We start from the raw sequence: 16776 nt of genomic DNA, 5'->3' as shown, positions 1-16776 counted from the left end.
AGAAACTTCTCCCCAGGACTATGACAAGGACTTCCTTTTTTATCTTCTTGTATCCAGTAGTATCTCTCCATCCAAGGCCTTCTACACAACCAAGAGAGACATATGACCACATTATACCCCCATTTAAAACCCGTGCTTCAGTGCCCTCAGGATTAAACTCCAAAACCAGGCTAATATTTTGCTCATCCCACCCAACGATAATTTTAATGAGAAGCAGACTCAACGTTTTCTTTTTGTTTGTGTGTGTGTTTGTTTTTGACAGAGACAGAATGAGCAGGGGAGGGGCAGAGGGAAAGGGAGACACAATCCGAAGTAGGCTCCAGGTTCTGAGCTGGCTCTCAAAAAGAAATCCCCCATTATTTATACCTTCTAGAAAATCGATTATCTAATATTAATACCAAGGAAACAAAAAGACACCAAAATAAAATTGCAGACTTCCCTAAATAGTTAATGTTAAAGAGTAGCATTCATTTAACACTTCAACCAGAGCTGAAGTCCAGGCATCTTGCAGGACTCCTTTGTTAGAAATTACATTTGTAAGGGCAGTCTGTATTTTGTCTAAACCATATGGAGGTGCAATGAAGTGAGAAGCATGCCTTCATGCATTTTGTGATTTGAGGAGTCTAAAATATGTTCAGTCGTTCAGCTTATATTTGGTAGACCTACACTGTTTTATAACAGGACTGACCTCCACGTGTTGTGAGGATTAAGTAAAACTAAAGCAAACAAAAAGGCAGGACCTCCAGAGGGCATAAAAATCGCTGTTTTTGTGGTAAGTTATTTATTGAAATACAGCATGCAGACAAACTGCAAAGGTCATGCTTCACGAATTTTCACAAAGTAAACTATTTTTAAAAGATTCTGGAAAAAAGATTATTCTCCCGTTCAGCAGACTCTTGAAGCGAGGGCCACAGGCATTTGAAATAGATGACATCATCGGTTATACAGCAGCGGGAGGCGACTAGGGGCGGGATGCGGGGGTCTTGACGCCAAGTGCAACAGCTTCCTTTCCCCGCCCACTCCTCTCGTTTGAATTGGTGGTTACGGTAACACACGTAGGTGAATCCGGAAGTAAAGTGCCCAAACAACCAAACCGCAGACGAGGGGAGGCTGGGCCTCAGTAAGGGCCTGCGCACTGGCTGAAGTGAGGCAATACATTCGGCTTTTGGGGACGGGATACCTGGCAACAGCACCATATGCGCATGCGTAAAGGCCGTCTCCACCCTGTGCCAAGTGGGAGGGGCAGTGTGGGGGGCAGGGTCGCACGGCGCCCTCTGCGCCTGCGCTCAGGCGCAAGGTGGGGCCGCGGGCGCCTGCACTCTATTATAGTGTTTAAGGGAGTAAGGGGCAACGGTCAACCGTCGCCTTTAGGCGGGTGGTGGCGGGATGGCGTCGGCCTCAGGATCCTCGGACTTGGCCGGCTCTGGAGCGCCCCCACCTGGTGGGGGAGCCCAGGCGGCGGCGGCTGAGGAGGAGGAGCGAGAGGTGGTACGGGTCCGAGTCAAGGTGAGGCTGACAGCTGGTCCGCCAGCCCGACTGGGGTGCCCATGGGAGGGGAAGGCGGTGACTGCCCTAGGTTGGAGGGCGGGCCCCGAGATCTGGGGTGTTACCTTAGGGGCGAGGCTTGAAGGCGGAATGATAGTGGTGGGGACGGGGGGCGGAGGGGGAGGCAGGACCTGGGAATGCTGGGCAGGGCCAGAGGATGTAGGGAGTGAAAATGGAGGGGTTAGGGGCTTAAGAAATGGATGGGTGGAGACTATGGGTAGAGAGGAGGGGCTGAAGGGCTGGAGGAGGGGCCTTAATAGTCAAGGAGTGAGTCGGAGGAATGAGGGGGTGCTGCTGGTGTCTGAAAAGGAGGTGCTGAAGTCAATTATGTGTGTTGAGACTACACTTTTGTTCTCTGTCCCCACCCTCGATGAGCTGACATGCTTGTCGGAAAGACAAACAGCTAAATAAATGAGATGCGTTGGACACTGGCGAATGTCATTAAGAAATAACGAAAAAGCTTCTGAACTAGGGAGTTACTTTAGCCAGGGTTGTACCGGGAAGTCCCTAGAGAGATACTGAAGGAGCACAGACCCAGATAAAAAAGGAATCAGCCATGTGCATACCGGAGCAAGAGTGGAAGCAGAGAGAACAGCAAGGGCAAAAGCTGGGCGGTGGGGAGCTTGGCATGTTCCCTTAGGTTCCCATATTGCTGGAGCAGGAGAGCAAGGGCAAGAGTGGGTAGAGGGTAAAGCAAAGAGGTAAAAGAAGAGCAGATTGTGAAGGGCCTTTGGCATGTATTCTGAGTAAGAGAGCTATTGCAATAGTTCCAGCAAGTGGTGATGGGGGCTGGGACTAGGGTGATGGCACTGGTTTTGATGAGAAGAAGGTAGATTCTGTAAAGAAGTTAACAGATCACCTCAGGGTAATACAGAAAGCTCTAAGGTTGAGGTTTGGGAATTCAGAAAAGTCAATGCCTGAGCTGTGAGTGACCCAGTTGAGGAAAGCAGGAAGGACTTTCCAGAGGGGAGGTTCAGCACAAGCAAAGTCCTGGACCCAGGATATATTCAGAGTAACTTCCAGCCATTTGGTAGCACCAGAGTGTAAAGTTCAAAAAAACTGACTGAAGAGACGCTGGCTAGGGTTCTATGGACCCGTCTTCTGGGGACCCTGGGGTTGCCTTTGAAGAGATTTAAGCAGGGGAGTATTATTGATAGATGTGCCAAATTGGTGCAGCATGGAGTATTGATTCAATGGGGGCCAGACTGGACATAGTGATCCTGACAACCATCGGGGGGATGCAGAAGAAGGACTGGGTTGGGGGCACCTAGGTGGCTCAGTCGGTTAAGCATCCAACTTTGGTTCAGGTCATGATCTCGTGGTTTGTGAGTTCAAACTCCTCATCGGGCTGTCTGCTGTCAGCACAGAGCCTGCTTTGCATCCTCTGTATCCCTCTCTCTCTGCCCACCCCTCTTTCTCAAAAATAAACAAACATTTTTTTAAAAAAAGGATTAGGTATCTGGACTATTGCGGTAGCCTACTCCTCACTGGACTTCAGCTTTCTCCCTCACCCCCAATAGTCTGTTCCTCCAAGAGCATCCAGAAAGATCCTGTTAAATCATAAGTCAGATCACATCCCTCCTCTGTACAGAACCCTCCAAGTTGAAAGCTAAAGCCCTCACCATGACCCAGAACACCTGCCTCCATCCGCCCCTCCCCCAACTCATCTGACCTTGCCTCCTATTCGTCAGTCCACTTCATCATGGTGATGTAGCCCCTGGTGGCCTACCCTGTGTCTTCTCCCCCCAGAAGTGTGAGAGCTTCTTGCCACCTGAGTTCCGCTCTTTCGCTGTCGACCCCCAGATCACCTCACTCGATGTATTACAGCACATCCTCATCCGAGCCTTTGACTTAAACGGGTGAGTTATGGGATGCTGGGGGGACCAACCATTGGGCCACCCACCTCAACAGTGGTTGTTTGGCTTATAAGTTGTTGTTTGGTAGGGCTTTTGTTTGTTAGTTTGTTTTATTACAAACAATCCCCTAGTGAACTGCCACTTCTGCCTATCTGGGAATATTTGGAGAAATCTGCTCATAGGATAAATTCCTAGTAGTAGTATTTCTGGGTTAAAGGGTGTGTGCTTTTTAAAAATTCAATGGATGTTTCCAAAATGCTCTCCAGACATGTTTTTTTACTGATTTACAATCTCACCAGCAGCATATAAAATGCCTGTTTTCCCAGAAACATTGGTTACTAGAAAGCATTGGAAAATTTGCCAACCTGCTACATGAAAAGTGGTGTCTCTTGGGTGTGATGGTTATTTTGTTGTGGTTGTTACTTTGGAGGAATACATGCCCATGGTAGCAAATTCAAAGAGTACAAAACTGATGAGTGCATAAGGCTGTTTCCATGGTTACCTTAGTTACTACACAACATACTTCATTGCATGGTTGCACAAGTGTAGTGAAGAACAAATTCTTTGTCGTTTGACTTTTTTGCATAAACATTTTTTCGTTGTGAAAGATAAACATACAGATTGCTTTATTTTGTATGCAGTGGAAAGGCGGCTCTCTTCCCACCTCTGTCCCTGCACTACCCTGTTACCCTCCCTAGAGGAGGCTAATACTCTAAGTTTTCGGTGTGCCCTCTAGATACAAGCACACCGTGTATCTGTTTCTGGGTTTGTGTAACAGAGTGGAGACCAACGATCTGACCTCAAGCTGCCCACAATCTTTGGCACAATACCCAACACATGGTAGGGAGTTGTTCAACATTGTCTCTGTCTTCCCTGGCATCTTGTGGAAACTGTCCCTGAGGCCCTCTGGGGCACTGGGGCACTTGAGAGCCACCACACTTCCTCTATCCAGGAAGAAGAACTTTGGCATCAGCTACCTAGGCCGGGATCGGCTCGGGCAGGAAACTTACCTCTCACTCCTGTCTGACTGGGACCTCAGCACGGCCTTCGCCACAGCCTCCAAACCTTACCTGCAGCTGCGGGTAGACATTCGGCCCACCGAAGACAGTGAGTACCTGGCACCCCGGGGGCACTGCCAGGGGACCCACCCTTTCCCTAAAGGATGACTCCACCCCTTACAATACACTCCCTCACAGTGAGCTTGGGACGAAGGTATCCTAGGTCCAAATGCTGGCTTGGCCCCTAGGCCTCAGGTACCTTAGAGCCATCATGAGGATTAAACAGAGAAATTCATGTAGAGTGCCTGGAAGGCCGCAGGGTTGCATAGTGAAAGCTCAAAAAAATATTACCTCTAATAACCATAATTATATTATATTTACTGTTAATAACCTAGTGATATAGACTATAATTATATAATGCAGTATAACAATAGAAGTGTAGTATTATAGGTTTCCATTATAATAACACATAAATATAACAATACTGATTATAATAATGATGGTTGTATTTATTCATTCATCCAGACTCTTGCTCACTTGTTTGCACTCTTGCTCACTCATTCATCATTGCCTTGATCTCTCAGCCACTTCTTCTCATATTTGTTCCCTGACTCTTGCCTGTGTCGGTTTCTGGGAGCACACAGATAAATTAAGACAGGGACCCAAAAATTAGATTATGAACCACACGTTGGATGTTAATATTGTAGCAATGTTAAATGTCCTGGGTATGGTAATGGTATTATGGGTACCAAAGGAAAATATCCTTGTTCTCGGGAAAAACACAATTAGCTATTAAGAGGTAAAGTGTCATGATGTCTGCAAATAATTCAGCAAAAAATTTGGTATCTATGTGGAGAGAGCAAGATGAAGCAAATGTAGCAAAAATGTGAACAGTGAGGGGAGCTAGATGAAGGACATATAGGTATTCGTTGTATTCATCTTTTTTTTGAGAGAGAGACAGAGCATGAGCAAGGGAGGGTCAGAGAGAGAGGGACACACAGAATCTGAAGACAGGCTCCAGGCTCTGAGCTGTCAGCACAGAGCCTGACGCGGGGCTTAAACCCACGAACCGTGAGATCATGACCTGAGCCGAAGTCAGATGCTTAACCGACTGAGCCACCCAGGTGCCCCCATATTCATTTTTTTAATTTTATTGTAGATTGAAAATTTATTAATAATAAGTTGAGTGGAAACCTCATGGAATTCACATGCCCATTTGGGATGACCAAGGTATTTTACTGATGTCATACTAACATAAATAGCTAACATGTGTTGAACACTTAAGACCATTCTACATACATAGTATTCATTCAGTTGTCAAAATAGTCCTACAGGGTAGGCATGATGGTTTTCCCTATGTTATAGATTAGGAAACTGAGGCTCAGAGAGGGGATAGGACTTGTGCATGTCACACAGACAGTAAGTGGAGGAGCAGGATTTGAACCCAAGTGGTGGCTGAACTAGCTCCAGAGTCCTTTCTCTTAATCATTTGATTCTGTGAAATTATGGGATTGTTAAGATTGGGAGCTTTGAGGAAAAGAGAGGCAGGGAGAGAGAAAGAGAAAACTGGAGTCAGAGAGAAAGATAGTGATAGAGATGGGCAGAGAGACAATTGGAAAACGACAGATAGAGACAGGAACTTCTTTTATTTTTTTTAAATTTAAATCTAAGTTGGTTACCATATAGTGTAATAATGATTTCAGGGATAGAATTTAGTGATTCATCGCCTACATATAACACCCAGAGCCCATCCCAACAAGTGCCCGCCTTAATGCCCATCACCCATTTAGCTTATCCTCTCACCCACCTCCATTCCAGCAACGCTTAGTTTTTAAGAGTCTCTTATGGTTTGTGTCTTCTCTGTTTTTATGTTATTTTTGCTTCTCTTCCCTTATATTCCTCCTTAAAGTCTACATATGAGTGAATTCATATGATATCTGTTTTTCCCTGACTTACCTTGCTTAGCATAATACATTCTAGTTCCATCCACGTTGTTGCAAATGGCAAGATTTCATTCGTTTTGATCGTCGAGTAATATTGCATGGTGTGTGTGTGTGTGTGTGTGTGTGTGTGTGTATCCATCTTCTTTATCCATTCATCAGTCGATAGACTTTTGGGCTCTTTTCCATACTTGGGCTATTGTTGATAGTACTGCTATAAACATTGGGGTGTACGTGCCCCTTTGAATTGGCACTCCTATATCCTTTGGATAAATACCTAGAAGGGCCATTGCTGGGTCATAGGGTAGTCCTATTTTTAATTTTTAGAGGAACCTGCATACTGTTTTCCAGAGTGGCTGCACCAGTTTGCATTCCCACCAGCAGTGCAAAAGGATTCGCCTTTCTCTGCATCCTCACCAACATCTGTTGTTTCCAAAGTTGTAAATTTTAGCCATTCTGACAGCTGTGAGAGGGTAGCTCATTGTGGTTCTGATTTGTATTTCCCTGATGATGAGTGATGTTGAGCATTTTTTCATGTGTCAGTTGGCCCTCTGGATGTCTTCTTTGGAGAAGTGTCTGTTCATGTCTTTTGCCCATTTCTTCACTGGATTATTTGTTTTTGGGGTGTTGAGTTTGATAAGTTCTTTATAGATTTTGGATACTAACCCTTTCTCTGATACGTCATTTGCAAATATCTTCTCCCATTCCATCAGTTGCCTTTTAGTTTTGCTGATTGTTTACTTTGCTGTACAGAAGCTTTTTATCTTGATGAGGTCCCAATAGTTCATTTTTGCTTTTGTTTCCCCTGACTCTGGAGATGTGTCAAGTAAGAAATTGCTGTGCCCAAGGACAAAGATGTTGTTGCCTGTTTTCTCCTCTAGGATTTTGATGGCTTCTTGTCTTACATTTAGATCTTTCATCCATTTTGAGTTTATTTTTGTGTATGGTGTAAGAAAGTGGTCCAGGTTCATTTTTCTGCATGTCACTGTCCAGTTCTCCCAGCATCATTTGCTGCAGAGACTCTTTTCCTTTCTTTTTTTAAATATTTTATTTATTTTGGGGGGGGGCAGAGAGAGAGAGACAGAATCCAAAGCAGGCTCTAGGCTCTGAGCTGTCGGCACAGAACCCAATGTGGGGCTCCAGCTGAGATCATGACCTGAGCCAAAGTAGGATGCTTATGTGACTGAGCCACCCAGGTGCCCCAGGAGACTGTCTTTTTTCAGATATTCTTTCCTGCTTTGTCAAAGATTAGTTGGCCATATGTTTGTGGGTCCATTCCTAGGTTCCACTGATCTATGTGTCTGTTTTTCTGCCAGTACCATACTGTCTTGATGATCACAGCTTGTAATATATTTTGAAGTCCTGAATTTTCAGCTTTGGTTTACTTTTTCAGGATCGCTTTGGTTTTTTGGGGTCTTTTCTGATTCCATAGAAATTTTAGGATTGTTTGTTCTAGCTCTGTGAAAGATTGTTGATGTTATTTTGATAGGGTTTGCACAGAATATGTATATTTCTTTGAGTAGTATTGACATTTTAACAATATTTGTTCTTCCAATCCATGAAGAATCTTTGTGTTGTCTGATTGCTGAGGCTAGGACTTCCAACACTATGTTGACTAACAGTGGAGATATATCTACACACACATTGCTTTATGATTTCTGAGTATCTCCTCTTACTTTGGAACATCTTTCCCATCCACAAGCTTATATAAATATTCTCCTACATTTTCTTCTTATATGCTTATTATTTTCTTTAAAATTTTTCTTAATGTTTATTCATTTTTGAGGAAGAGAGAGAGAAAGAGAGAGAATGAGAGAATGAGCAGGGAAGGGGTAGAGAGAGATGGAGACACAGAATCTGAAGCAGACTCTAGGCTCTGAGCTGTCAGCACAGGGCCCGATGCAGGGCTTGAACCCACAAATTGTGAGCTCATGGCCTGAGCCGAAGTCTGGATACCCAAACAACTGAGCCACCCACGTGCCCCTGCTTTTTATTTTTCTTTTTTTTTACAAATAAATCTCTACTCTGTGAACATTGTGATAAGTACACTTAGCTCTTTAAAAAAATGGCAGATAAACAGTTAATCATGCCCGTATCATTTATTGAAGAACCGCCTTTTTTACACTGATGTGAAATGATACTTTTATCATACACTGAATTCTCATGTGTACTTGGGTTTATTTCTGGTCTTTCTATCGCATTCTACTAATTGGCTCCATTTGTATATTGCTGTGCTAACACCATATTTTTATCGCAGTGGTTTTGTGGTTAATTTTGATAAGGGAAGCATTGCCAACCTCCCACTATTCTTTTTCTTGGCTGTTCTTTTTCTTAACTATTCGCAAATGTGAATTCTTTCATATGATCCTTAAAATAATTTTATCCAATTCCAGGAAAAATCCTGGTAGACTTCTGATTGGCATTGCATAGAATTTATATATTAATTCAGGGTTTGGGAAGTTTGACAATTTTATAAGAAAATGTAGTACACATACCATATATTATGTAATACCACAAGCAGGGCCTGGAACAGCACCCCGTAATGAGACATTTGGAAGCTTCGTCAGGGAAATGCGAGCGCATTCACACGTAGCAGATTGCATAAAGACTATATGTAGGGGCGCCTGAGTGGCTCAGTTGTTTGGGTGGCCGGCTTCGGCTCAGGTCATGATCTCACAGTTTGTGGGTTCGAGCCCCGTGTCGGGCTCTGTGCTGACAGCCAGCTCAGAGCCTGGAGCCTGCTTCAGATTCTGTCTCCCTCTCTCTCTGACCCTCCCCTGCTCACGCTATCTCTGTCTCTCAAAAATAAATAAAAGACATTAAAAAATTAAAAAAAAAGACTACATGTAGTCTTGTGGCGGTTCAGAGCAGGCTTTACCATGGAAGGAGTTTGTGCTCAAAGAAACCCTTTGCCCATTCTATTAATGGGTTCTTTCTTTTTTAAATCAGTATAGAATGTCTCTCATTTCCTATAATATTTTTGGTCTTGAAACGGTGCTTTTTCTGACATTCACATGGCTGCACTTCCTGTTTGTTAATGTTTGCCACACGTACCTTTAGGCTTCTTCACTTTTCAGCCTTCCTCTGTCACTTAGTTTTAGGTATGTCTCTCATAAAAACCCCAAAGCAAGATTTATGTTTTTTTTTTAAATTTTTTTAACATTAATTTATTTTTGAGAGACAGAGAGAAACCAAGCTTAGAGCGGGAGAGGGATGGAGAGAGAGGGAGACACGAATCTGAAGCAGGCTCCAGGCTCTGAGCTATCAGCACAGAGCCCAAGGCGGGGCTCAAACTCATGGATCATGAGATCATGACCTGAGCCAAAGTCAGATGCTTAACCAAAGGACCCACCCAGGCGTCCAGGATTTATGCTTGTTTACACAATTGACGGGTGAAATCTTTTCCCCTCCAGTCTCTCCCACCCTCCCATGTCCTTGAACTGGAAGCTTTGGAACACTTTTAATTCTTATTTTCCCTCTGATCCCTAACCTTTAACCTCTGGGTCTTGGTTAGTTAGTAATTCCTTTTTAAAGTCTAGGCTATCATTATATTTTCTTTATAGTAGGTCACTTGCGTCTCAGGAATCCTAATGTAACACCTAATATTCAAACTCCTACTCATTTTGATGGGGTTCTTGAGCAAATGGCTAAGAATTCTCGAGACATCTTTGGTGCAAAACGGTGATTTTATTAAAGCACAGGGACAGGGCCCGTGGGCAGACAGAGCTGCACTAGGGTTGTGAGAAGTGACTGACTACATACTATTAAGTTAGTGGGGGTTAGGGATAGTGTAAGTCTCTAAGGAATTTGAAAGTAAGTCTTTCAGGACCCTGAGGCACTAGCTGCTGTTAAGATAAGGTTACTTTTCGTCTTTAATGAAACAAAAACATGAAGAAAGTAAGGCAGCCATGAATTCCTTGAACCAGCTCACACCGTGCATGTTTCAGATGTCTGTCAGTGGGCTGCAAGCTGTAAGGAGATTTCATTTAAGCTACATTTTCTATTGCTTTTGTTTCCCTCATCAGTGGTACCTTCATCATTTCACTGTACATATTAAAACCATGTGGGACGCCTGGGTGGCTCAGCCAGTTAAGCATCCGGCTTCGGCTCAGGTCATGATCTCATGGTTCGTGGGTTCAAGCCCCACGTCGGGCTCTGTGCTGACAGCTAGCTCAGAGCCTGGAGCCTGCTTCGGACTGTGTCTCCCTCATTCTCTGACCCTCCGCTGCACGCACTGTCTCTCTCTGTCTCTCAAAAATAAATAAAAAACATTAGGGGCGCCTGGGTGGCTCAGTCGGTTGGGCCTCCGACTTCGGCTCAGGTCAGATCTCACGTTCGTGGGTTCGAGTCCCGCGTCAGGCTCTGTGCTGACGGCTCAGAGCCTGGAGCCTGCTTCCAGTTCTGTGTTTCCTTCTCTCCCTGACCCTCCCCCTCTCATGCTCTGTCTCTCCTGTATCAAAAATTAAAAAAAAAAACCATTAAAAAAATTTAAAAAATACATGTGGCCAGTTGCCATTTACCCTCCGTTTTGCCTCCCCATACTTTGAGCCCTTATAGTCATTCAGTAGTCATTTACTTAAAGAACTTCTTATTCTCCGATAAGGTGCATGGGTTATATGTATTCCACTGACCAGAACTGTCTTTCTTTGTCCACGATTGATATGTACTGTCTTGCCTGGGTGGGGGGCCCGTGCATCTCAAGCCTTTCTTAACGCTCTGTGGGTGCTGCATGCCAGTGTCTTCTTGCTTCCAGAGTTGAAGAACAGAACTATTTGAATCTTAAGTCTCCTGGACCAGTCATCCAGGTCTCTCGACTTTTTTACTCAAATCATCAAACTCAAGCTCTGCACCTTGAAGGGGCTCTTCTATTTTGTCTTACATTTTTTTTAAATGTTTATTTCTTTATTTCGAGAGAGAGGGAGAGAGCAAGCAGGGAAGGGGCAATGAGAGGGGGAAAGAGAATTCCAAGCAGGCTCTGTGCTGCCAGCGCAGAGCCCAATGCAGGGCTCAAACCCACGAACCATGAGATCATGACCTGAGCTGAAACCAAGAAACCGAGAGTTAGATGCTTAACTGACTGAGCCACCCAGGCGCCCCGCCCCTTGTTTTCCTTCTTTCTTTCTTTCCTTTTCTTTCTTTCTTTCTTTCTTCCTTCCTTCCTTCCTTCCTTCCTTTCTCTTTCTTTCTTTCCTTTCTTTTTTTAATATTTGGTCTTTCAGATCATTGGTTTGACCTTTGTCATTTTACCTGTTAAGTGTTTTCATGCCTTGGAAAGACCCCCCGGGCAGCTGTTGGGAGAGAGTGGAGAGGAGCACAGAGGCAGTTTCAGGTGAGAGATGTGGTGGCTCAGGCGACAAGGCAGAGATGAGAGAAGACGTGGAATTTAAGTCTGATCTTCAGGGGAAGCTACAGGGCTTGGTGACAGTTTGGCCCTGGGAGTTGAGAGAGTGGGGGGCTGCAAGGTTGTCTCAGGTTTCTGGCTCAAGCAAATGAACAGTTAGAGACACTGTCCACTCACATGAGGAGCAGAGGAGGCGGTCATGTTGCTAGTGGAACCCTTAGGTTTTCAGTGCGCCATGAGACATCCAGCAAGAGGCAGTGACATCCAAACACGTTAACTCCTCCCTCAGCTCTGTGGCAGAAGGTGGAGTGGATTCCATGGACATGCTGTGTAGGGACAGCATTTGCCTGCAAATTACAATGGCTTAAACAAATCAAAGTTGATTTGCTTCATATTGTAGAGCTTGATATTGTATCAAGTATTGTAAGATTTCATATTGTAGAGTTTATAGAGTTTGACATTGCTGTGGTCAGGTTAGCAGCTCTGTGATGCCAGGGCCGACACCTCTTATGTCTCTCAAACTTCCCTTCGTGTGGCCACTGCCGCTTCAGCCACCACATCACATTTGATGTGGGAAGAAAGGATGTGAGGGGAAGTAAAGAAGAGAGGAAAGGGACAAACTTCTGATGTTCCAAGGGCCAGAACTGGATAGAACCAGTATAGCACTATTCCCTCTGCCTAAGACACATGAAATACCTGTTCGACAAATACTCTCTCTAAAATCTGTCTGGGCTCTGGAGTCCAAGAAACAAGGTTGAGACCCAGCCATACCATTTTCTGGCTGTCAAATCTTAGCCAATTACTTACCGTTGCAACCTTTTTTGTCATCATTTACAAAAGGAGAATGATCATAGTAATCTATACTGATTGTGGGATGAAGGCTAGTAAGAATAGAAGATTAAGAGTTTGGGGGCACCTGGGTGGCTCACTCAGTTAAGTGTCTGACTTGGGCCCAGGTCATGATGTCGTAGTCTGTGAGTTCGAGCCCCACGTCAGGTTCTGTGCTGACAGCTCGGAGCCTGCAGCCTGCTTCATACTCTGTGTGTCTCTCTTTCTCCCCCTTTCCTGCTCATGCTCTGTCTCTGTCTCAAAAATAAATCAAACTTAAAAAAAAGTTTTTTAATGTTTTATTTATTTTTGAGACAGAGACAGAGCATGAGCAGGGGAGGGGCAGAGAGAGAGGGAGACACAGAATTAGAAGCAGGCTCCAGGCTCTGAGCTGTCCGCACAGAGCCCGAGCAGAACTCAAACCCACGAACATGAGATCATGACCTTAAGTCATGACCTGAAGTCGGAGGCTGGTTGACTGAGCCACCCAGGTGCCCCTAAACAAATATTAAAAAAATTTTTTTAATGTTTTATTTTATTTTTGATACAGGGAGAGACAGAGCATGAAAGGGGGAGGGGCAGAGAGAGAAGGAGACACAGAACCGGAAGCAGGCTCCAGGCTCTGAGCTAGCTGTCAGCACAGAGCCTGACACGGGGCTCGAACCCACGAATGTGAGATCTGACCTGAGCTGAAGTCGGAGGCTTAGCCGACTGAGCCACCCAGGCACCCCCAAACATTTTTAAAAAAGAGTTTGGGCTCTTGGGGCACCTGGGTGGCTCAGTTGGTTACGGGTCTGACTTGATTTTGCCTCCAGTCATGATCTCACGTTTGTGGGTTTGAGCCCCGCATCAAGCTCTGCACTGGCAGAGTGGAGCCTGCTTAGGATTCTCTGTCTCTCTCCCTCTATTCCACCCCGGCTCATGTGCTCTCTCTCTCTCAAAATAAATAAATAAGCATTTAAAAAAAAAGAGTTTGGGCTCTTGAACTTTGGACCTGGACTTCAAATTTCGGTTCTTTTACTCGCTAGCTATGAGGCCTTGAGTAACTTCTATTGACTGTACCTGTTCCCTCATAGAAAGAATCATGATGATACTAGTGCCTAACTTCGAGAATAGATGTGAATGTTAAAGAGTCAATATTTGCAAAGGACTCAGAACACTTCCTGTCACTTAGCACCTTGGGAATGGAAATGTCATCTAGTGTTCTTATTATTTCTATTAAAGTTAAGTCCTTGTTAAAGTGCCTGGCACACAGTCAGTGCTCAATAACTATGACTTCATGTCATTAAAATATTGCTTGGAGTCTGTCCAGCCATTTTGTGAGACCATTACCACAAAAGAATTCTTGGTTTCATTTTTCGCCTGATTTAGATGACATGGGAAGAGAAGGTGGGACTCATTCATTGCCCCATGGGTGGCCTCCTTGTGGTAGGAGAGGAACCCAGCCCTGCGGTCTGGGACTCTGACCCCCATTCTTGTATTGTGTCATTCTGTGTGCCTAGGCCCGCTGCTGGAAGACTGGGACATAATTAGCCCCAAGGATGTCATTGGCTCTGACGTGCTGCTGGCTGAGAAACGGTCATCGCTGACGACAGCTGCCCTGCCCTTCACGCAGTCTCTCCTCTCTCAGGTGGTTTTAGGGACCCCTGTGGCCAGCTGCAGCTGGCACCCCAGACTCTGAGCGTGCTATTCAGCACCCGCCAGCTGACAGGTGGCCTTTCTCCCTCTTCCTTCACAGGTGGGCCGCACCTTGTCTAAGGTCCAGCAGGTGCTGAGCTGGTCTTACGGGGAAGATGTCAAGCCCTTCAAGCCTCCCCTGAGCGATGCTGAGTTTCACACATACCTGAACCACGAGGGCCAGCTCTCCCGCCCCGAGGAGTTGCGCCTGCGGATCTATCACGGTGGCGTTGAGCCCTCCCTGCGAAAGGTGAGCTGCCCCGTCACTCATCAGATCCATCACACCCGCAGGCATGAACAGCTCATGAGACACATGCAGTGGACCACGCCGTCACGGGAAGGCGTGGAGATGTTCCAGAGCAGCAAGCTCTCCTTCAGGAGGGCTAGAGGCAGAGGTGGGAAGGCAGACGAAGGCCCCCAGGCCGCAGGGTGGGTGGTGTCGGATATACACTGGGAGGTGGTGGCTCACATGTAGAATCTCAACCTTATCCCTTTTGTCACTGGCCAGGTGGTGTGGCGGTACCTGTTGAATGTGTACCCAGACGGGCTGACAGGCCGTGAGCGGATGGACTACATGAAACGCAAGAGTCGCGAGTATGAACAGCTCAAGAGCGAATGGGCACAGCGAGCGAGCCCTGAGGACTTGGAATTCATCCGCAGCACAGTCCTCAAGGATGTGCTGCGTACGGACCGGGCCCACCCCTACTATGCGGGGCCTGAGGATGGCCCGCACCTGCGGGCACTGCACGACTTGCTCACCACCTATGCTGTTACCCACCCACAGGTGTCCTACTGCCAGGGCATGAGTGACCTCGCTTCCCCCATCCTCGCCGTCATGGACCACGAAGGCCATGCCTTTGTCTGCTTTTGTGGCATCATGAAGCGCCTGGCTGCGAACTTCCATCCTGACGGCCGTGCCATGGCCACCAAGTTCGCCCACCTTAAGCTGCTGCTGCGTCACGCTGACCCTGACTTTTATCAGTACCTACAAGAAGCTGGTGCTGATGACCTGTTCTTCTGTTACCGCTGGTTGTTGCTGGAACTTAAGCGTGAGTTCGCCTTTGACGATGCCCTCCGCATGCTTGAGGTCACCTGGAGTTCGCTGCCACCCGATCCTCCTGAACATGAGGTAGAGCTCGTTGGACCCCCCAGTCAAGTGGCAGACACTGGCTTCAGTGGCCACAGGGGGCGGCCCATGCGACAGAGGCACATGCTGAGACCTGCTGGTGGGGGAAGCAGTGCTTTCGAAGATGCCGTTGACCACTTGGTCACGACCAGCCAGGGGCCTGGTGGCGGGGGGCGTCTCCTGAGACAAGCCAGTCTGGATGACCTCCAGCAACTCAGGGATAACACAGGCTCCAGGAGGGACCCTCGGGTCCAGCTGCCCCACCCAGCTGCCCTTATCAGCTCCAAGTCCCTCTCGGAGCCCTTGTTGAACTCCTCAGATCCACTGCTCTCCTCCTCCTCCCACCCTGACTCCCCATCCTCCTCATCTCCACCATCCACCCAAGAGGCCTCTCCTGCTGGCGATGTGGCTGCAGGATCCCTCTTGATGCCAGAGTTGGGGTCCCCACAAGAACCTGGGAAGTCCCTGCCACCCCCACCCCCACTGGGCCTGCCCCCGCCCCAGGAGTTTGGCCGAGGGAACCCGTTTATGCTCTTCCTCTGCCTCGCCATCCTGCTGGAGCACCGCGACCACATCATGCGCAATGGGCTAGATTACAACGAGCTGGCCATGCACTTCGACCGCCTCGTGCGAAAACACCACCTGGGGCGCGTCCTTCGCCGGGCCAAGTCTCTCTTCGCTGATTACCTGCAGTCAGAGGTGTGGGACTCAGAGGAGGGGGCTGAAGCCACAGCCCCGTCTTGATCAGGCTTCCTGCAGCCTACCATCAGCCCCACCTGATCTCCGTTCTTTGCCATGAAGGCCTACACATAAGACCCCACTTCCCTGCCTGTGCGCCCTAGACCTGTTGGAGTACAGGGCCCTCTCTCCCCAGGTCTGAGAGTATCCATGGAGGCCACAGCCTCTTTTCTCAGCTTAATGTTGTTTCGTTTTTAACAACTATCCTTTGCACACATGAACGTCATTGTGGTCTTGTGTATTTCTCCGCCCTCTCCCTGTATGGAGTCCCCAGGGGCTCTTAACCTGATGGAGCTGAAATAATTTTACTTGGTGGAGGGTGGCTCCTGCTCCCCCGGCAGCAGGAGAGTGGGCGCTGAGACTTGGTTCTCGAAGGTGAGCCCAGGTCAAGCACTGCCTAGGGACAGCCTGAGGCTGTTTTGTGGTACCTCTCTCTGCTGTAGGGACTGGATTATGGCTGTGAATGTATGCTTTCAGGCCAGGCCCCCGAGTGAGGGATGAGAGAGGGAGTTCTTGACTCCAAAAGGGCAAGACTCATTATACAGACTGGACGGTACAGGCTACTTAGAAATGTTGGGCCTGCCACTTCTGCCATTCCACACGTCACCATCTTGAGGATCCAGACCCTTCCCTGTGAGTCTTACCCACTAATCCTGGCAGTCCTGGGCAGGGGGCTGAGGCTATTCTTGTCACTTGTCTTGGGACCAGCTTGAGGGACTGTGCCTTG

General features: G+C 47.0%; 1 protein-coding gene across 1 annotated transcript; it reads left to right on the top strand.

The window, feature by feature from the left end:
- The first annotated feature begins 1263 nt into the window (after positions 1 to 1263).
- Positions 1264 to 16270, top strand: TBC1D25 (TBC1 domain family member 25). Its single transcript, XM_029930781.1, has 6 exons — positions 1264 to 1506; positions 3295 to 3404; positions 4354 to 4508; positions 14011 to 14138; positions 14247 to 14435; positions 14694 to 16270. The coding sequence occupies exons 1-6, from the start codon at positions 1387 to 1389 to the stop codon at positions 16053 to 16055; spliced, it is 2064 nt and encodes a 687-aa protein (XP_029786641.1). The 5' UTR covers positions 1264 to 1386; the 3' UTR covers positions 16056 to 16270.
- Positions 16271 to 16776: the final 506 nt, after the last annotated feature.

The sequence above is a fragment of the Suricata suricatta genome, chromosome X, assembly GCF_006229205.1.
Source record: "Suricata suricatta isolate VVHF042 chromosome X, meerkat_22Aug2017_6uvM2_HiC, whole genome shotgun sequence".
In the NCBI taxonomy this organism is placed as follows: domain Eukaryota; kingdom Metazoa; phylum Chordata; class Mammalia; order Carnivora; family Herpestidae; genus Suricata; species Suricata suricatta.
The sequence above is the reverse complement of the archived record's forward strand: the minus strand, read 5'-3'. Positions and strand labels throughout refer to the sequence as shown.

Excerpts from the sequence above, each read along its gene's own strand:
- TBC1D25 (XM_029930781.1), top strand. The coding sequence starts at position 1,387 with ATGGCGTCGGCCTCAGGATCCTCGGACTTGGCCGGCTCTGGAGCGCCC. Across the intron at positions 1,507-3,294 it reads TGGTACGGGTCCGAGTCAAG|AAGTGTGAGAGCTTCTTGCC; the intron begins GTGAGGCTGACA and ends TTCTCCCCCCAG. Across the intron at positions 14,436-14,693 it reads TTGAGCCCTCCCTGCGAAAG|GTGGTGTGGCGGTACCTGTT; the intron begins GTGAGCTGCCCC and ends GTCACTGGCCAG.